This window comes from Pygocentrus nattereri, chromosome 28 (assembly GCF_015220715.1).
Source record: "Pygocentrus nattereri isolate fPygNat1 chromosome 28, fPygNat1.pri, whole genome shotgun sequence".
In the NCBI taxonomy this organism is placed as follows: domain Eukaryota; kingdom Metazoa; phylum Chordata; class Actinopteri; order Characiformes; family Serrasalmidae; genus Pygocentrus; species Pygocentrus nattereri.
The window spans coordinates 21384667-21406603 of record NC_051238.1 but is presented as its reverse complement, the minus strand read 5'-3'; the positions used below and the strand labels follow the sequence as shown (position 1 = coordinate 21406603).

At 39.5% G+C, this 21937-nt stretch overlaps 1 protein-coding gene and 1 pseudogene across 7 annotated transcripts in view; one reads left to right on the top strand and one right to left on the bottom strand.

Moving 5' to 3' along the window:
- Nucleotides 1-21937, bottom strand: part of LOC108430361 (citron Rho-interacting kinase) — a 73344-nt gene that overhangs the window by 17468 nt on the left and 33939 nt on the right. For 4 of the 7 annotated variants that reach the window (XM_017702812.2, XM_017702817.2, XM_017702813.2 and 1 more), the window contains 12 exons: nucleotides 21531-21728; nucleotides 19779-19832; nucleotides 15167-15364; nucleotides 11011-11204; nucleotides 10734-10869; nucleotides 7711-7815; nucleotides 6179-6319; nucleotides 5958-6065; nucleotides 5374-5572; nucleotides 4391-4564; nucleotides 4011-4034; nucleotides 3188-3343 (listed from right to left, as the gene is read on the bottom strand). In XM_017702812.2, coding sequence (XP_017558301.1) covers nucleotides 3188-3343; nucleotides 4011-4034; nucleotides 4391-4564; nucleotides 5374-5572; nucleotides 5958-6065; nucleotides 6179-6319; nucleotides 7711-7815; nucleotides 10734-10869; nucleotides 11011-11204; nucleotides 15167-15364; nucleotides 19779-19832; nucleotides 21531-21728 — 1687 coding nt within the window. The remainder of the gene's footprint in view (nucleotides 1-3187; nucleotides 3344-4010; nucleotides 4035-4390; nucleotides 4565-5373; nucleotides 5573-5957; nucleotides 6066-6178; nucleotides 6320-7710; nucleotides 7816-10733; nucleotides 10870-11010; nucleotides 11205-15166; nucleotides 15365-19778; nucleotides 19833-21530; nucleotides 21729-21937) is intronic. The other 3 variants (XM_037535915.1, XM_037535916.1, XM_017702815.2) reach the window with 2 other exon arrangements.
- LOC119262753 lies at nucleotides 9848-10010 on the top strand (annotated as a pseudogene).

The window sequence follows — 21937 nt, the reverse complement described above, 5'->3', positions numbered from 1 at the left end:
CTTCAACTGATCTCAAATCTAGGCAATTCACCAAATTAAGGTAATGAGAAACGTCAGGAGGATAATCTACCTTAGATTACTTATAAGATAACAATACTTAAAAGAGTAGGAGACAAAAAATATATGTGCACAATTTTCCTCTTACCCCAAAATGTAGTAAATCAACCAAGACATGTTTGATATCAAACTACACTATTTAAGTTTTGGGGATTTGGACAGTAACTAAGTAAATGTAATTCGTTACTGTACTTAAGTAGTTTTTTCGTGTATCTGTACTTAAGTATTTCCATTTTGGGGGACTTTTTACTTTCACTCCACTACATTTCAAAGTCAAATACCTTACGTCGTTCCTTTTGGTTTTTGTGTGCATAAAAACGTAACACGTCAAAACAAAAGAAGCGCAAAGCCAGAGCACCAATCAGGGCCCAGCGGTCACTTTGTTCTGAGCTTGTTTTGACCTGTTGGTCATACCGACCCAGTGCAGCACACGGTTCAACGTCAGCGCAGCAGTGTAAAACTTTGGGAGCACATACGTCACCTAAATGATGAACTAACCTAACTTTGTGTAAATAGACCACAATATAGAAATATGTCCACATATGCAGTCGTGACTGACGCAGCTTTTTTCTGAATTTATACAAACACTTTCATTTTATAGTAAATGAGTTTGGGCTGGTTTATGTTTATGAACAGAGGCCTACAGATCAACATAGTGAAGGAGCTCATTTGTGATCCTGAGTTTAAAGCCAGTTTTTATTCAACTTGTAACTAATTTACAAAGTAATCTTAAACTGAAACTTTGCTTGTGTGTAAAAAGTGATTTCAGAGCCACTCGGTTCTCCCTGATGGAAACTGTTTACCTTCAGTGTTTTGTGCTTATGATCATTTTAATAGACGTCAGCGTCACTAATTAATGACGTTCTATTAAAAGCCACTGGAGGACTTTCACCTGAAATGAGTTCATGAAGTGAGTCCTGTAATAAAAATGATAACAGGACATCAGAGCCAGAATTACTCTTTTAGTACTTTTACTTTATACTTAAGTACATTTGAAGGTAAATACTGTAGTACTTTTACTCAAGTGGAGGTCTAAAGGGAGGAACTTCTACTTTTACTGGAGTAATTTTTTTACCTTGGGTGTCTCTACTTTAACTCAAGTACATGATTTGTGTACTTCGTCCACCTTTGGATTTGTAAACGTCTCTGGTGGGAATGTGTAATTGCAAACAATGTGTGGGGAATATCTTGTAACGTTCGCCCCAATAATTGAACAAATCTAACGATTGCATGTTGAAAGAGTGTTCAGACAAACACAGTCAAAATTTGCAGAATGACAAGGATGTAAGTGAATTATCTGCCCTTGTCAGCATATCTGTCATCAGTATGTTAATTATGCATTTGAGACCCAAACATTGAACCAGGTGTTCTTTATTAAGTCTCTGCGAGTGGCGTTTATATTTAAAGATACATGCTGTGGCCTGAAAATCTCCCATGCAATCTAACACAATCATTAACGAAATGCTACGTCTTTCAATGTTAACAAAACTTTACATAGAATTGCTTTAACTTTGCTTCTGTAGTTTTACACTGGAGCTCCAAAGCTGATTTATCTAAGGATTAGCATTATTAATGGAAGTAATGAAGTACATACTTTACCGGTTGCATCATACAAGCTGCATGTCTGCATTATTAAGTTCTCAAATTAGCACAGTTATTTCTAAAAATGGACAAAAGTACAGATAAAAATTCAGGCTCCAAGATGTTGCTACTACTATTTTCAGCTATGTGACATACTTTTATCCAAATATGTCTTGGCTGATTGACAATATTTCAGGAAAATTGTGCAAAAATAGTTTTTATGCAGAAGTTTTATTATGGGAATTTTTTTCCATCTATTTTTGAAAAAAAGATTTTCATGTTAACATGCTCAAAACATACTGTTCATCGCCCATATATTCCTTAAATGGAATCTACGCTGCAATCAGCCCATTTTAAATTTATCCTTTTTGGGATTAAATATAAAATATATTAAATATATCTGCCTTTTCAACCTAAGGCAATGTAGCTCCACACATTCACAATGAAGTTAGGAGGAGTGTTTCAACCCAGATTGATTGTTTTTTGAAAGAGGCACAATCCAGGACAGCCAATCAGCCAGTCAATTACATATACACTACTCACAAAAAGTTCAGGATATTTGGCTTTCGGGTGAAATTTATGGAAAACGTAAAAGGTTCATGCTATGTTATATCATGAAAGTAGGGTGTTTCAGTAGAAGCATGCGATGGTGATTTCCTCATCTCAAACAATTTATTGAAACAAAAGCCAACATCAGTGGTGGGTAAACCCCAACAAAACATCTCAGTGTCTCAATAACTCGTCATGTGCCCTTGAGCATCAATTACAGCTTGACAACGACGTCTCATGCTGTTCACAAGTCCACTCATTGTCTGCTGAGGCACAGCATTCCCACTCTTTTAGAAGGGCGGCCCTCAGGTCATTGAGGTTCTGGGGTAGAGTCACGAGCCTCTACATGGTGACTCAGCTGATCCCATAGGTTTTCTATGGGAATCAGGTCTGGAGAAAGTGCAGGCCACTCCGTTTGAGGTCTCCAGCAGCCGTTCCTTATTGATGTGCCCTCGATGGGCTGAAGCATCGTCGTCCATGAAGATGAAATGAGGCCTGTGTTGTTCATGTAGAGGCACAATGACTGGATTAATTATGTTATTCAGTAGTTTGGGCCACTGGGTCACTGTACCATTCACAAAGTGTAGGGCAGTTCTGTACTGACTGGACACACCTGCCCACATTGTAACACCTCCACCACCACCACCTTGCCGTTAAGTTCACCTGTAAAGGTTAGAGTGCATTTTAGGTTCATCCTGAAATTTCACCCAAAAGCCAAATATCCCGGAGTTTCTGTGAGTAGTGTATATGTCTAAAAGGAACAGTAACAAAACCAGCCTGTTTCGTTCTAAGAGATAAAGAGAGGTTTAAAATGGTCATGTATGAGTTCATTCTGACTGTTTCTGGTATGTAAACACACAAAAACATCATAAACATACCTCAGAAGAAAAATAAAATACATGAAAAATATAAGATAAGGGTCCTAAGATGTTTAGATGGACAAGACAGAAATACAACACATTTGCATGATTTGTTTCACATAGATGTTTTTACATCGTACCGATACAGGTAGCCGCCTGCCGGCCAAAGTGGACAATGTCCAAACACACGGTGCATTTGGCTGCCCTCATGTTCAGACCCTGGGTGAAGCGGTGAGGGGTATTGTGGGCACCATGGGTACTGTGATGAAGCCTTTCCTTCACACGTCGTGCATACTCTAAACAACGAAAACAGCACAGCTTAGTCATCTACTGATCACCTCTCGTTCTCTCCTAAGCAGTTTATGAAAGCAGGCAAAAGCAACATCAAAACAGCCATTGGTTGAGCAGAGGGTCAGGAGAACATTAGTTTGGAGGGCAATGCATCCTTTCCCTAGCAAAGCTGTCTGTGAGTAGCTTGGAGTTTGACATGCAGGTTCTTAATTGAAATATAGGTTTTGGAGCATTCCAGATGGTGGAGAGTGAGGAGTTTGTGATCATGGATATTCCATGAGGGGCTTTCAGAGATAAGCTCATTGTCCTCGGCAGACTGCGCTTTATGCAATGAGAATGTTCCTGATGTATGAGGTTGCAGCGTAATGAAAATATGATGTTAGATAATGGAGAAGTTTTAATGATGCACTATTGTTCTCTCAGCAAATGATAATGTAATGATTTGCACTCTCTGTAGAAATGATACAAATCTAAACCACAAATCTAGATTCTGCGCTTCTGTACACTGCCACATTTCACTGTAGATAAAACAGTTTTATATTCAGATTAAAAATCTCCTTTGGAACATTATTCAGCAAAAGTGGTTGCTTATAAAGTTTTCTGGCCAGCGAGCTTATCTCTGCAGAGAAAGCGAAGAAGCGAGAATCCTCAGCCTATTGCATAAGAACTTACTTTCAGAAGTGGCTCTCCTTATTTCTGCAGGACAGTGACAAAAAGGACAATGAGTGTGGAGAGACATGATTTAAAAAAAAGGAGAAACACTGAGCTGCAGATAAGAATGGCCAATTTCGGATGCATTTGGTAAGAAAATCTTTCCTAGCTATCATATCATATCAGATCATATCAAAACAATCAACCATTATATTAAAATTTTAATGTAATTTTCTTTCCTTAAATGAATTTTTTTTTCTATGAGCACAGGCAAAACCACTGCTGTACAATATAAGCTGACCTAGCACTTCTTTTATCATACTGTACATGTGCCTTATCTAAAAGTAGTCTTCATTATGCTATTATGCAAAAGAGATGCAGACATTAAGTTGCTTGCTCACCCTCAGGGTTGGAGTTCTCCTTTCTGCGGCCGGGGTTGGAGGAGGTCAGGTTGGGTGGGTTGGGCTGGTGCTCAGGAGATTTGTTGGATTTGGTGGACATCATGAGCTGCTGCCGGGCCAGACCGGGGGTGGCAGGAGTACCACCATGCTCCAGTGCTTTATTAAACTGCATGGCTGAGAGAAAAGGAAAGGTGTAGAAACGAGGTCAGACCCCAAAAAACTGAGCAAGATCCCTGCAGGTTTATGGATTGCATGCTTGTTAATTAGAACTTATTAATGAACGACATACAGAATGTTCAAAAATGCAATTTACGTAATTTTCCACATATCCCAAATGTATTCATTCAACCAAGATGTGTTTGGTGTCAGACAATTGCTTCCTTAGTTTTACATTTACTCATATGGCAGATGCGCTTATATCCACACCAACTTTCCACACCAACAAGTAGGGAAAGTGCAATCCAAACATGCAACAGTAAGAAGTGCCAGTGTCAATGTAAGTGCCTCATGGCTGTGTGTCCAGTACTGTCCAACTGAATGTAGAATGATTACAGGTACTACAGGTACTAAAGACATACCCTTAGGAACATCACCCTTGTGACAGTATTTGTACCCTAAAAGAAGGCAAGACAGTTTTACATTGGAGCTAAAGGAATATCATCTTACCCACTGAAGACACACACAAAATTCAGGCTTCGAGATATAACACATTTTTGTCTGTTTCCCTAGTTAGCAGTATGTATACACAGTGTCACACCACACAAGCAAGTCACTTGAGGCAAGTGGCAGCCGGTTTTCATTACGCTGATTGGTGTATTATAAGCTTCCATTGCTTGTCAGGGAAACATGTCTTAGCTGATCGTCTACATTTTGAAAAAATTGTGTAAATTGGATTTTGGAATGAACTGTTCTTTTCAACAACTTTAAAATCCAAAACCCATCTTCTCTTGACCAAGAGGCAGCATACATGTAGCCCATCTCACCTTCTCTGAGCTCCATACGTGTCTTTTGCAGTGCCTCCTCCAGTTCAGAGCAGCGGGCACGCTCCTTATCTAGCGCTGCCTTCATATCACTGTACTGCAGGGGCACAGGGGTCATGACAGGCACAGAGGGTACCTGAGTCTGGCCTTGGGCTGCCAGTGCTGCCAAAAGATCCTCACGACGCCTGCCACCAAAGATGCCCTGAAACAAAGACAGAGGCAGAGTGAACCGCCCAGGCTCTTTCATCCAGCAACCGGAGCCGAACATCATTAGAACTCTAGCTTACTCAGTCAGAAGGTGCAGGGGTTTAGATGTTCAGTCAGATTAGGTGTCCCTATCTGCACATCACATATCTGCACAGCTGTGATGCTTGGGCAAGGGTTTACATGCGGGTTGTTGTAGTGCACTTATTTGACAAATCGCAGGATTACTAACGGCTTGTGCACCATGCACCATGGACGTGCACTTTCAAACCATACTTACTTACATGGTTATAGGGACACCTAATATGGGCTTCAATGAGAAGCATTTTCAGCAAGCAGTTAGTCAGGTGGGTTAATGAGGAGAATGCCCAGCAGACTCTGACCTTTTTCTTCTTAGAGGGGTGGTCTACCTTGGCCTGCAGGAAGTCTATCAGCTTGGTCTGCTGGGTGATGGTGCCCTCCATCTTCACTTTTTCATGAGAGTACACTGCCTGCAAGGTTAGATAGTTTTTTTTCTTTCTGTGTCAGCACTAAGTATCAGCACATTTCAGAGATCGCAATTTTATTTAAGTGAATTTATGAACATGCTGTGGTGCAAATGTACCTGTATGTTTTCCAGCTGGTACTCCAGGTCTGTTCTCTCAGTCTTCAGTAGGTCAGTCTGATCCAATGCATCCTGCAAGCCCTGCGTCAGTCTGAAGATATGGCTCTTCTGCATGTCCAACTGTTGCTGCAACTTTGCTTGCTGCACACAAACAGAGTAGACGTCACTGCAGTGCACACTGACTTGCATAACTGCTGTGCACATTAGCACTGCATCTGGGTCATTCTGTAAACTCTAAATTGTAGGCTTGTCAATCTTAAGACTTACTGTTCATTATATATTATTATTGACTGTAAATTCAATAAATACTGTGAAGCTAATAAGTAATCTACATAGGTCCACATTGGCCACCAATGTGTCTGTGTTATACGTGTAGAGTTTGCTTCTTTTTTTATTTTTGAAATGTTTTATTTATATATTTTTAAAATCTGCAGAGGCCACGCACTGTTTAAGATACTGCTGTAGCATTTTTATTACTGTGAGCTGAGTCACTTCCCTTGCTGTTAGCGGCTTTGGGGGCATGTTGCTAACACACAAGCAAGTTCATGTGTCCAGAGGAAAAGTGTGTGCAGAGTTAGACTAGTTCTGTACTATTATTGCAGCGTTGTGATGTCTTCTCTTAAGACATTGGTATTTTTTTCAACCATTTTATCTTACGCTTAATATCTGTTTAAGCATTGAAACATTTACGTGTGACTATGGCCTGACACAATCAGCTACTGCGCCAAATATAAACAATATATAATATTTACATGAAGTTTGTCCAGAAGGAGGGTGAGCAGGATGAGCAACAGTAGTTTGATGTGCCAGTAATTGCAAGTTATTACACTTACTATTCTGATGTAACTTAGTCATCACATCGAAATAAAAAGGCAAATCATTTTGCATGCCATCAACATACACTCACCAGCCACTTTATTAGGTACACCTTGCTAGTAAAAGGCTGGACCCCCTTTTGCCTTCAGAACTGTCTTAATTCTTCGTGGCACACTTTCAACAAGGTGTTGGAAACGTTCCTCAGAGATTTTGGTTGGTTATTTGAGTTCCTGTTGCCTTTCTATCATCTGGAACCAGTCTGCCCATTCTCCTCTGACCTCTCACATCAACAAGGCATTTTCGTCCACACAACTGACCGCTCACTGGATATTTCCTCTTTTTCGGACCGTTCTCTGTAAACCCTAGACATGGTTGTGCGTGAAAATCCCAGTAGATCTGGTCTTCGAGGAAATCCAAAATGATTTGACCCCTAGCTTTAAAATCCAAATATAGAATATATAACTTTGCCTATAATTGCAGTCAAATCTAACCACCACCAACTGTTATCAGGTGGGATTTGTTGCTGAGTCACACCTTCTACTTGATTGGTCGCGTGTTTTGTTTTGTTGGTCTGACTCATTCCTCTCAATTGCACAGTGAAGCTGTACCTAAATCACATCATTTCAGACCTCATAACTGCCACAAGTCTTGACAATAACATCTAACTTCATCAGTTCTTTGACAAATAGTAACACAATGAGACAGTAAGACAATACCTCATCCACCAGCCTCTGTTTGAGCTCCCGCTCGGACTCCAGTTTCTGCTGCAGGCTGCGAGCATTCATCTCCAACATGGCGTGTTTCTTCTCCAGATCACTCAGCTAAAGGGGTAGAGAACAAAGAAAAAAGCCTTTATACCCTTTCCTACACTCAAAATACATGAGAGGCAGCAGGGCAACTTTATTCTGTGACAGTATGATTTTAAAAATAAATAAATAAATAAATAAAAGCAGCAACCAGTCATATGCAGTAAGACAGCTCGACAATTATTGTCACCTTTGGTAAAGATTATGGTAAAAAGGCCATGGAAAATGTATTTGTGGCTAATTAGCTCAGTCCCACACTGGGAATATGAGAGAAAAAAGTCTTAATTAAACTAACTGAATTCTAGTGTTGAATTAAGTCTAAGAAAACAACACCTCCAGGAAATCAGCAACAGCTTGAAAGACTTTGATCTCAGTTTCTTATCAACTGACATCATAAATCTAGAATAAGAAATGATGGATCTGACTGTTGATCAGTTGGTCTGTTGTTTCACTGAACACTAAAAAAAGCTTCTTAGAAACTTCACTACAACAGCGATTTTCACTGTGTCTGAGCAGGTGAGGAGTAAGTGATGACATCTGCTATGAAAATGAGACATACTGCACAAACAGGCAGCTTGACAATTATTGTCACCCTTGGTAAAGATAAGGGTAAAAAGGCCATGGAAAAATGTACTCGTGGCTAATTACGTCTTATAGAAATCTAACCTATAATTCCAGTTTTAATTGAAGTAATTGAGTTCAATATGTTGAATTAAGTCTTTAATTAAGTTTATATTTCCTTTTATAGGTCCACCTAAGTGTTCAGGAACTCTTAAGCCATCATTCAAGACCAGTACAAAAAACATGACACACCACAGAGGCCAAATTCCCATAATCACACACAACACGCAAATGAAAGTAGACAAAGTGCATTTCAAGCAGTGTGCATAAAAATGCAGTTAAAACAACTGGAGCTGTAGTGAATCTGCCTGGAATTGCAATTTTTCCCCCACACACCCAGTGAGGAGAGGCAAACATTTCTCCAAGGATCACGGTCAGTAGACTTGCAAGTGATGGTAGCATTTTGGTGTCACCAAGCAAACAAACAATTTGGAAGTGTTCCAGAAGAAAAAAAGTTTTTTATTTGACCACAAGGGTAAGCACCTGAAGTTTGCTGGACACTAGACAATCTGTGTCCAGATGAGACAAAATTAGCAACAGTGGATTAGGTGGATTTGGTGTGAAAACAGTGTATACACAAAAGAACCTCATCCTCATTGTTAAGTATGGTGGAAGGTCTGTGATGATGGGGGCCTGAATTTCTGGTCAGATCTGCCAGCAGGACAATGACAATTTCAAATTCACACAAAAAGTTAAAGGATCACAGAATTAAGCTTGACACAGCCATCCCAGTCCTTTGCTTAAACCCCCACTGAAAACCTGAAGGGGAGAGTCCAAAAGAGAGAACCTCTGACTCTGAAGAATCTGGAAATATTCTGTACTGAGGAGTGGTCTCAAATTCTCCATACAAGCATTATAAAAGGAGACTTATTGCTGTTATGTTGGCAGTTGGAGCGTTACAAGGTAGGGTTGCCAACTATTGTGATACATAAAGCTTGTTTGTTTTTCTAGATTTAAGGCTATTTTCACACTTACTTTGCTCACTGAACTCCACATCAGAGTTTGGGTTTTTGTCACATTGTTTCTTGTATACTGTTTTTATTTTAACCCTCACTAGCCTATCATAGGATAAAACCCAGATTTCCCTGCTCATATCTTCTTAATAAAATGTATTATCATACCCAAAATCTTACTTGATATCCACAGTTTCGATAATGCATCAGTTTGAATTCAATCAAGTCATCCATGTCTGCAGTCCCTGCGACAAAATCAAACGCTTTAGTATTGATCGTCTGACATTATTATCAGCAGCGTGTGTAGTAAGAACAACACAAGCCTCTATCAAGAGTCAAGTGTTATACAGGCAGATTATGCAGACAGGGCTGATGTTGAATCCCCCCTCTTTTTGCAGACTATCATAAAAAGCGCTCCCACCATCAGCAAAAAAAGGAAGCACAGACCTGCAACTTTTGCCAGAGCACTGTTCATCGGTTTGGTGTGAACTGTGGCTAAGATCAAGTGTAGTATCTGTTCTTATCAGTTTAATATCTGATACGTCCTCTATATGAGGACTACATATTAAATTGATTTTTAGAAGAGGGGTTTGCTCTGTCCACTCCACACATCGACCTGTTAAGGGGGCAGTCATTGGCTGGAGGTTAGGGAACCAGCCCTGTGACCGGAAGGTTGCCGGTTCGATCCCCTTGGCTGACAGTCCATGACTGAAGTGCCCTTGAGCAAGACACCTAACCCCCAATTGCTCCCCGGGCACCGTGGATAGGGCTGCCCACTGCTCCGGGCAAGTGTGCTCACTGCCCCCTAGTGTGTGTGTTCACTTGTGTGCATGTATGTGGGTGTTTCACTGCACGGATGGGTTAAATGCAGAGGTCTAATTTCACAGTGACAAATGGTTGTTAATTCTACTCTATTCTACGTAGAGTGTTCACACCCGTCAAAATGAGCTGAAGGTTTGATTGGTGCACATCAAACAAGGCAAGTGTGAAAGTGCCCTTACACTACTTGTGTTAAAGGATAGATTTCTCTCATAATTTCAGTGAGAGATAACCATAAAGACATTTATATAATTAATTATAAAGATTACATGATTGGGAGCACATTGAAAATACATGGTGACTTATCAACTGAGGAGCAGATATAGTTTATAAAACTGTACTGTAATATATGTGTGTGTATATATATATATATATATATAAATATTTATATAATTGGACTCCATACTGTTTACATATTTGTATCAGAATCAGAATATCCAGAGGGACCAATAAAGCATGGGATGAATTAGATTTGCGTTAATCTAATTCATATCATCAGCTGTGGTACCCTATCCCTGCTACTTAGATACAGAGATGTACCGTGTCAGAGAGGCCTTCTGCCTTCAGTTTCTGGTCCTTCAAAGCCTGCTGCAACACCAGGATCTCCGCCTTGTGCTCCTTCACCGCCAGCTCAACAGCCTGACGGGATTCAGAACTACGCTGATCAGCACGCAGCCTGAGAGAGAGAGAGAGAGAGAGAGAGAGAGAGAGAGAGAGAGAGGGAGAATGAGACAGTGAGAAAGTGGGAGAGAATATAGAATATGAATATGTACTGAAATGTATGTGTGTGCCTGAGTGTGCACTTGTGGGCTGTAACCTGTTCTGTTTCTCGTTGTCCAGCTGTCTCTGTATTTCTCTGGCTCTGCGCTCAGCCTGGTTCTTCTCCTCCTCCAGAGCGCTCCTCCAACTCTCCCACTGACGCTCCTTCTCCAGTAGCTCATCATTCAGAGTCTCTAGCTCCAGCACCTGTTCCTCAAGCATGGTGCATGTTGTCTTCAAGGTTTCTATGTTCTACACACACACACACACACACACACACACACACACACACACACACACACACACACACACACACACACACACACAAATACATTAACACGCACATTATCAATTCATTCTGACTGATTGATTATTCATGAACTAATTATGAGATGATATGAGGTGTTAAAGTCTGTCCCACAAAAGGCTGCATTATGTAAACACTAATTCAATATTCATTTTCATTCATTATTCAGTCAGGGAGAGAATATTCTGCAGCAAAATCCCTGATATCAGTGCAACACATACCACTAGCACTTTGGTACTGCTGCTTTGCTGTGTATGATCCACCACCCAAATAATACCCCTACTTGGATACAGGTAGTCCTATGATGATCCACCAATGTTCGGGGTAGAAGGGGGCTGACAAATTTAAGCAACAGAACATTAGAGGGAATGTGTTGTCTCAAATAATGTGACTGAAATCATCACAACCGTTAGTTTATTCATGATAACACATGACCAACAGTTCTGCAAAATACAGAAAAAAGTAGTGTTGCACCAACAGTATCAGCCCTGATATTGGAACTAAAATACAGCATCAGTACTGGCAGATGGACCTTAACTAAAACAACACATCAGCAGCGCAAGATGACAATTTCAAGGGGAGGCTATAGTAGTGGGTGATATACCTTTCCAACTAGGACAAATTCCAAGTGGTATTAGCTTCACCAGTATGCCACAAATAAGCACCAATAACAAGGCATAGAAACAGTGCACAACATGCTCATTTCAGTAATCCCTCATCTCCAGCTGCTTAGCCAGCTGTAGTCTGAGTTAATGTTGGTCTAGGTTATCGTGAAAGTGAGCATTAGGAAGATATGTAGAAGGAACAGCTGCTTTTTTGGTGTAACAATAGCCATCAGCCTAGGGTTAGCCTTTAGCATTACTCTGCTAAACTCTGTTTTCTCTAGCGTTGCCTGTGGTGCGCCTCTGTCATTCAGCTTCAGCACACAACAGCGTGGTGTCAGGGTCTGGTGCTAGCATCAAGCCAAGAAATCCATGAAGGAAAGTCAAAAAAGTATTAGCCACTTGCATTATGGACACAGCCATAAAACTGTTGTAACATCAGGTTCAGCACAACTTTTCAATATTCAGATTACACTGTAGGACGTTTGGTCCAGCCAGTCAAACCCTATTTGTCAGATCATATTCTGCTTGTTTCCGGCAGAATCTACACACATTCAAGCGCACAGTTCTGCAGTTTAAGAACATATCAGGAATCTCTTTCTTAGGACCTTTCTCAAGAACAAACTTCAGGAAGATATTGGTGAACGAGGCCCAACATTCTGTTTGTTTAGTTGTTCCATCATCACAGTTGCCAAATGAAAAGCTCGCTTAAGGTGATATCAAAGAGCAAGTTATCTAATGTGTCCACTTTCTGTTTTGTATGTGCTGAAGAAGACACATAGTGTCTTATCACAAATAACAGCTCAGGTAGACCAATTAGATAGACTGTGACGTCAGACCAACTCTTGTATAATGTGCTGCTACTAATGGGCTGCAGTTTGTAGCGTGCACCTACACAGTGGGTGTGCCTGATGTAATGGTCAATGAGTGTAGGTACAAGATAAATACACCCAAATAGAAACAGGATGGTTTAACTGAAAATACAGGCAATAAATCACTGCAAATCTGTAAGCAGATATTTCATGTAATTTTATGAAGCAGAGAGTCTAATTTGGCAGCTCTGTGATTTTCTGAGACTTGAATTGCGCTGTTCCCACCACACCACTTCAGAGTGACCCAGCAGAGAAGTACTGTAATGAGAAAAGAGGCCGAGAGAGAAAGAAAGAATTGTGGAGAGAGGCTCCAAATATAGGTGCATAGATGCAGCGCTGCTGCCCGTGTGAAGTCCAACGCAGCCGGGGCAGAGGGGAGCGGAGAGAGAGTGGATGACACATCTCTCCATCCCACAAGCGTCTATGATTACCATTCGCTTGTGTTATACAACAGCCAGCACTGAGACACCGCACACCCACACACACACCGCCTCCCACATGCATGCAGCCGCTCCACTTCTCACACACACACACACACACATAAACACACACAGCCTCTGCTGTCCTCTACCATCTTGCTTGTCCGCTGCTACGAAACAAAAGTAGCTTCAAGCATCAATTTCCACCTTGCTAAGTATTAATTGCACTATGGTGAAGAACAAAGTAGTCCAGGGATTTCACTTCTGTGATGAGACCAACATCTGTGTTTTGACTGCACCTGTCAGTCACATCCTTATTAGTTTTATAGGCCTTTAATCAGGAAGGTTTATTATCTTTTATTTATTTTATTTACCATCGTAGCTGTATGTATGTATCAGCTGTATGCAAAAAACATGAAGCACCCCTGGTCAAATGACGTTTTGTTGATTTCACAAGTGAAAATAAATATCTACAGGACGAAAGCTTACATTTGCAGAAAAATGTCATATTTTAGTGCACAATATGTATACACATATTTAATTATTTATTTTTGCTGACTTTAATATATAGGCAAAAAGTAAAACATACAATATAAAATTATGTTAAATTTAGCAAGTAAACCATCATTGGGTACTAAAATGTGCAAAGGTGTGTCGTCTGTACAGGATATTTTCACTTAGAAATTCAACAAAACATAATTTCACCTGGGGTGCCCAGACTTTTCAGTCTTTTCAGAACCAATGTGGTGTAGAATGAGTAGAGGCTTTATCCCCAAGAGACCATTTTAATGATTTAAACATGAAAACGAAGCATTCTGGTTTATTCTAAAAATAAAATGCAGCAAAACAAGTAATTGCTTTAGAATTATTTAGAGTATTTAGAGTAACGACTACGCTGATACAAGTCAACACTTTTATTTAACATAAAAGGTTACTTAGTTGCCTTATGAAGGTCAAAACATCTAGAAAAATCTATCATTTGTGTCCCCTCTAATAAAAGGTCTATGCTCATATCATCATAAGATTTAAATACTTGGACCCCTATGATTGCCACTTGCTCTCATAGCAGCACTCCACAGATGTCAACATCAAGAGAGCTCTACATCTATCTCAGACAAAAAGAAAAGGGTAGCCAAATGTTTTGTTTGATCATGGATCAATGATCATTTACACAACCTTTTTGCTCCCCTGTTGGAAAAGTACTGAGGAAAGAATATGTGAAAATTTAACTTCACTCATGAAAGCTTCTGCTTTTCAGCACCATTAATGGATCAAGTTACAAAAGGTACTTATATACTTATAAAAACATATGCAAAATATTATTATATAAAACTTAAAAAAAGCTAAAAAAGTCATAAGCACAACAAAACATAACTGTGAATCTGTGAATTAACCAAATAAAGACGGAAGGGGGACTCTTCTGCAGAGCTCTACTTGTTGACAGCAGGATCTCTTCCCTTAAACTAAAAACTCAGCAACTTTTATATAATTCACATAAAAGAAATCATTCAAATTGCGAAAGGCGATGAGTTTACATGTATGTTTAAAGCTATTTATCTGGGAAGAAACCTTTATTTCCTTGAGTAAAGTACTAACATTAGAATAACAAACACAAACCCTTTAATACATTGAAATGATATTAAATTAAATTAAAGGAGCACAACAGGAAGCAAAGGACAATCTATAAAACCACCTCAAGATATTTTATACAGATTTTGAAAATATGAAATTCTTTCTTGCATTCTTATTTGTGTTGTCACGGCAAAAATACTTTCACTGCCTAAATAAATACAATTTAAAGATCTAGGTGCAACATTCTCCAACAAGCACCCAAAAAAAGACACTGGTTTGGCATGCCATACCAACATGTGGTTGTTGGGAGACTCTAAAATGTTCTTGCCCACTCCTACTGGGTCACTTCTTACTCTGGAACAGAATGAAGCTGACTGCCAACATTAGACAGTTGGTGTTTGTTGTGCTCTGACTTTTGCACAGTCCTGTATTTGTTTCATACCTGCTTCTGGTTGTTGAGGTGCATCTCTCTGTCAGCCACTTCCCTGCGGAGGCGGTCGACCTCCTGGCTGAGCTGCAGCCTCTCCTCGTTCTCGTCAGTGGCCTCATCCAACTGCTTGGACAAGTAGAAGTTCTGTCTGTTCAGCTCGGCATTCTCCTGCGTCAGCTGCGTCAACTGCTCCTCCAGGTCTGTGATCACCTTGAAAGCAGAGCAGATTCACCTGTTTAGACTGGAACTGACAGCAGCACCAAAGCAGCGCTGATTGTAAATGCACCCACATTCTACAAGCTGCTCTGAGAGTTCTGCTGACTGACATGAAGAAACGGGTGCTCGGGCTGAATCTATGGGTGGTAGTGGCACTGTGGAGGTCTATATTCAGTGGGCCTAAATTTCAAATTATTAATATTAATATATCATTGTGCCTCTGAGAAACGGCCAGCTCTATTTCACAGTACGCCACTCCATCCCTTCTCAAAGTCTGCCAACCTTATGAAAGAGCATCAGCTCATCGATCGTCCTCTATAAATAAACAAAGAACATCTAGCAGTTATGTGGGAGGAGGAAGAGGTGTTAAAGAACAACTTTGAAATCACTCAACAAATTAGCCCATGTCTTTTAAGAACTGTCTTCATATCAGCAGGGGCGGTGTTAATAAGATGTTAATTCTAACGCTGAGCGAGCGATTTATTGTACGCGTTCATTGTTTTGTTTCTTTGCTCTGCATTGCAGAAAACATATTTTTTCCAGGCCAAGAAAACTTGCAGCTGATGTACTGACAGCCCTGATGCTCAGTTAACATGAAGAGCTGAAATTTGCATGAGATTGCAGTGCTGGTCAAGTGAGTTGGCGCAAGCAGAGGACAGCAGAAGTGCCAAAATGATCCAAGCGTAGGAGGCGTCAGCGCATTATTATTATTGCTGTTAAAGGCACAGAAACACATGCGCACTGACCCACTTTAGCTGCCCACTGACCGCTGTTTTGTATTTTGTTCCTGCAAAGATGGATAACAAACTGTTTGTTGGCCCTATATGTGACTGTTATGAGTGAATTAGCACTTTCAAGGAAGCATGTTCTGACCAATAAAATGCCAGATTATACAATGTCACTCTCAAATTAGAACCTTCTAACACCAGCTGCCTTTTACATTGTGTGAAAAATGATCATTTCGTGATGAATGGACAATGGAAATGGTCCAATATGACTTCTTGTTACATTCAAGTGCAAATCTCTGAGATACTTGTACATGAAAAGATGCACTTTGACACATATTTAAGCAAAACAAAAGGCCAGAATTGAAGGTTACTCATGAAGCCACTGTGGTGATGACAGTATCTTCTGGTTGGGATAGTGTAGTTGTTAACACCTCTGCCTTCTACACTATAGACTGGGGTTCAATCCCCACCTGGGCAAACACCCTACACTATACCAATAAGAGTCCTTGGGCAAGACTCCTAACACCGCCTTGGCCTACCCACGTAAAAATAATCAAATTGTAAGTCGCTCTGGATAAGAGTGTCAGCCAAATGCCATAAATGTAATGTAAATGTTCTTAATGCAGAGTTCTGGGCATGAACCAATCAAAATCCACATGTAACTGAGGTCAGATATTTTAAAGACCCATGCCAAATCAAACTGTGGTTGGCTGCCAAAATGGGCACAATGAAAGAAACGTAAACAAATAAAACCAAAATTCTCAGAAACAGCTACAATTTTAATGGAGCAAGCAATGGAGTAAATTATTTGGGAAAGATGTTTTTTAACTTTTAATCAAGAAACAAAGTTTCTTTACCAGAAAATACACATGGCATGTATATAAAATCAATTTATAACATTTTAAAATTTTACTTTCAACTGCAGGAATTTTTGCATTTCTCATGGATAGGAATTCAAATTATTCCAATTTATTATAATTCCAGTAAGAATTTTTTCTAACATTTAATGTTAAAGTATTAAGGTTTAACATGTGGCCATTTTTTAATTGACAAGCCAAAAAATTCCAATTACCATATTAGCTTTTATTTCCTATTTTTCTTGGTCTCAGGAATTCAATTAATCTCATTAATTAATTAAACTCATTAACACACGTGTAAATTACAATTCCACTAGTACATATTACATTTCAAATAGTAAAATTTTTGTTTTTACTTGTAAGAAATAATGTTTCACTAGTAAAATGTAATTTCATGTGTAAATTGGATTCCTTTGTAAAATCCATTTTAGATTAAAAAATAGGATTTAAATAAAACCAGATTTAGATTGTCAATAAGTCAAATTACCCTCCACTGATTTGGATTACAAGCTAAAACTACTTCTAAGACATCAAATTTGATAAGAAAGGAAGAGGCCCCTTTAAGGACAGAGCGTCTTAACGCTTTGCCAAAAAATACATCTGTAAATATTCCAAAAGTTCAAGAACATCATTTCTCAACGAGCAACATCAAGGATTTTAGGTATTTCATCGCGTACACCAAGAAATCCAGAGAAATGTCTGTGTGTAAAGGCCAAGGCTGAAAAATCCAGTGTCCATCACCTTCAATCCCTCAGACAGTATTAAAACTACATTAATAACTGGCATGCTTCTGTGACGTAAACACCACTCATCACTTTTTCCGCAAATGCGAGTTAAGAATGTAACTGTTCCTAGTGAAAGGGGTACGATCACATTTTGGAGCAACACAGGCCACCATGCAAACCACATCTTTTCCAGGGACGTCCCTGAAACACTAAAGAATTTTCACTGCTTTCCATCTTTATTAGCATATCACAAAATGTCTCAACTTGTTGGAATTGATGTTTTTAGATGATTTTCTTTCTATTATAAAGTAACAAATTCAGAGACACTCATTAGAGGTTTTATTACAATGGTGATACATACTCTAAAACGTGTTTCTTTGCTTTAGATCAGGGGTCATCAACTGGCCAACTGTGACCCGGATTCTATAGCAAAGCTGATTATACGCAAGTTAAAATGCTTGTTTTTCAGTACGACTTCTGTAGCAGTCCTGTACTGCAGTTTATCCAGTCTGACGCATTTATGTAAACAACTTGGCAGAAGGTTGAAGAAGCTCTTCTGAACAGAGCATAGCTACAGGGCTAATAAGAAAACAAATAATTTAACATATTTCCATTGAATTCTATTTACTATTTGTTGCCTGAGAGGTGAAGCGACAACGTGGCTTGTTAAAAAGGCTACGACAAAAGCCTTTTAAGACTTTAAAAATGAATGAACAGAGAACTGTTTGTGCTTCCTCTTTGTTACAAGTTCTAAAACGAAATGGCCCATCTGTTCAGAGTTTGTGGTGCTGGTCAAAACGGAATTGTTGACAGTCAGCGCCACTGCAAAATAAACCACTGGTACACCAGAGTGCTTGTCCATTCCCTGATAGGAAGAGCATAAGAAATGTTCATTAAGACCAGCCTCTATTAATATTTATCTATTCATTTATTTGTATTTAATTTATTTTACCTAATGATACGTTTTAGTTGAACGCCCCTGCTTTACTCACAAGGTAAAATCTTCTGTTTAGCCGTTTGAACACACTTCCTTCAAGTAGTTATCCAAATAAACACACAGGACAGATTGTGTTCTGTTCCTGTGCTGTGATCTCTCAGGAGTTCCTGCTGACTGAGGAGTCAGAGTTGACTGTGGTGTTGGATAAGACCCCTAGTTCTCTCCAGTTTGTTCTCCCTAAGCTCCTTTAATCCTTCTCTCCAAGGACTCAGCACTTCAACACTGAGAACGAGGCAAGAAACATTCACCACAAATCAAGAGCTCATTAGTTTCTGTTCTTTGGGAAATGGATATACTGTACAGAATACAAAAAAACCTCTGATATCAGGTACTCTTGTACAGATAGGCACATAATATTCATAAAGAAAGCTATGCAAATATGACTAATAACATTATAAGGAATATTACACTTGATTAGAATGAATAAATAATATGCTTTTCTAATTGCTCTCCAAAAAAAACAGCTATGTAAATCTTCAGAAACCAAGAAATCTTCATCCCCAGCTATCCATGTCAGCCTAAGCCCAGGTATTTAAAAAAAAAAAAGGTCTAGCAATGGCAAATAAAAAATTTGTGAGTGCAAAGCAAAGAAACAAACTCCAGCTAAAAGCTGCTCTGGTGGAACTGTCAGAGAATGCTGATCTGGAACTGCGGTGAAGGCGCTCAAACAGCTTGCGAGTGGGAGGACAGTAAAAGTAGGGCAAGTGGATAAGGAGAAACAGAGAGATGGCTATGTATTAGATAACAATGAAGAGAAGCAAATTAAAAACACTTTTAAACATCTAAACATCTATCTAATCTTCCAGAAACCAATGACCTTGACTAAAGCTACAGTCAGGGGTAGAATACACCCAACCAAAAATAACACTGGACTAAAGGGTTCAGCTCTTTGTGTTGATCAGACACGGATAGAGATTTCGTCAAGAGAAGCGAGTCGACGGTGAAATAATTATAAAGAACATCAACTGAAGGAAACTGTACTGACTGGGTTAATGGACACATAGGATCAGTTATGTAACAGCACTTCAGTTGACATGTGAATCATCAAACGAACATGGTACCCTATTTCTGTACGGTTAAATATAGAATTCAATAGCATACCGCACAGCTGTCCCTCAGGGCGTCAAACTTTCGCTGGATTTCGTCCCGGTGGGCCTTGAAAAACAAAAGAGTGAAATCGTTACGTTTAGAGAGTGCGCTCTTCTCTAGAGTGGCTCCTAGTGATCTGAAACTAGAGTGCATTTCAGCAGAACTGAGTGAAAACTCGAGAGCAGTGGTTAAGATTTGCATGGATACAGATACACAGTCACAATGACAATGTTTAGGATAGCACACAAAGTGTCATTTTAGTGAAAACTCCTTCAGTCTTGGAAAACAGCTAAGAAATAAGAGAATGAAAGTAGCCAGTTCTTGCGAACGTACAACACTGTGCAAAAGTCAAAGACAAACCCTTATCTAATTCTCGGTCAAAATGGCAGTTAATTGAAAGTTATTTATTTTTTCAGGAGATATTTCTGAGGAGAAGAGTCAAAGGAACATAAGCAAAATAAAGAGTTTCCAAAACTGGAGTTTTAATTAATGATTAAAAGATGTAGAGAACAGGAGACTCATAACAACCACAGAACACCAGGTAACCACCAATTTACCAAGTCGCTATTAGATAAAAAAAGCTTTCATGTTTGAGAGAGAAGAGAAAGCCAAACTGCACATTTGCTTCAGATCTGAAAAAATCCACAGGTGTTTGTCCATCTTTCCAATGTGAGAAGAGAAATTAGAGAGAAATTAGATGAAAATTTGTAATTGACATAAATAAGCTCAGACCTGAACATTACTGTTTGGGATTACTTGAATCTTGACAAGCAGAAAAGGCAACCAACTTCTAAGACTGAACTTGGCAAAATATCCCTGCAGAAAGCAAGTCTGTAGTGTATCGTTTATAAATATATCGCTGTTGTCGGACGAAAACCTTGTATCTCCATTTTTGTCATTTTTCAGTTTTTGACATAATTTCAAAGCACCTGTTGCCCTTTACATTGTGTGTCAATTTCATGATGAATGGAGCAAGAGAAACGGCCCACAATGACTTGGAAAGACGTCTGGTTCCATTGACTTGCATTAAAACTACAGTATGTATTTTCTTTCTCCTGTAAAGTTCCGATTTTGTAGATAAGAGGTTTTCTTCCGACAACAGTGATATGCTTTCTGTTTTTTCTGATGCTGGAAAATGACTGGCTTGTATTTCTTGTTTGGACTGGAAATAAATGAAGGGTGGTCTCTAACTTTTGCACAGCCCTGTAGAATATAATTGAAATTTGTTCATGGCTGTAGTGAAATCGAGTATCAAGACAGGGTATTAAAACTAAAAGGTGGCATAATACAGTAAAGACAACACACTATACACATCATACCCAAAGCATGCCTTCATCCAGCTTGTACTAAACATTAAACTTTGTAAACATGTTTGACTTAAAACATATTCCAAGTTTTAAATGGTTTGAAATATTAGCACCTGTTGTTATTTTATTCACCATTTTCAAATATGAGGCACCTGATTGGTAAATTCTGGTAACTTAACTCTCAATGTTACACAGCTTTCTCAGTGATAATACTATCATCTACAGTTTGGTTCATTATACTGGCCACATCTACAATATATTACTTTTACAATTTCCTGCAAATTATCCAAAGCAACAAAGCTGGGAGCTTTTATAGTGGGAGTTTTTATAGTACTGATTCTAGTTTCCAAATGAGTCTAAAAGGTGATTCCCAAGTTTTAAACAGCAGTGTCCACGTATCTCGTGTTTGTTTTTTCTCTCCGTTCACTGCCTCTTTATTGTACGTTCCGTCTCTCACCCGAAGAACGGTAATCTCCTCCTCGGCCTCTGCAGTGGTCTCCTCCAGCTCTGTCTTGGCCTGCTGCAGCTGGCTCTCCAGGGCATGGCGAGCTGCCTGCAGGCTGCTGATCTGTGACTCCCTCTCCTGCAGCGACAGCGTCAGCTCTGACACCTGCCGCTTTATCTCCAGCTTCTGCTCCTCATGCTCCAGACCGATCTGACGGGCGAAAGAGATTTTCACCATTTATGGAGATTAGTCAGCTGCCGCAATTTCCTACAGCACTGCATTCGGAGACCGCATACTGACTTTCAATCTCTTCCTTACACTAGTAATTTGTAAATTGTCAATGAAGCTTGTCAGTGGTTTGAATTAAGTGGCTGTTGCCATGGATGACTTTGTGAAACATCTTTGAATTATGCATGAAA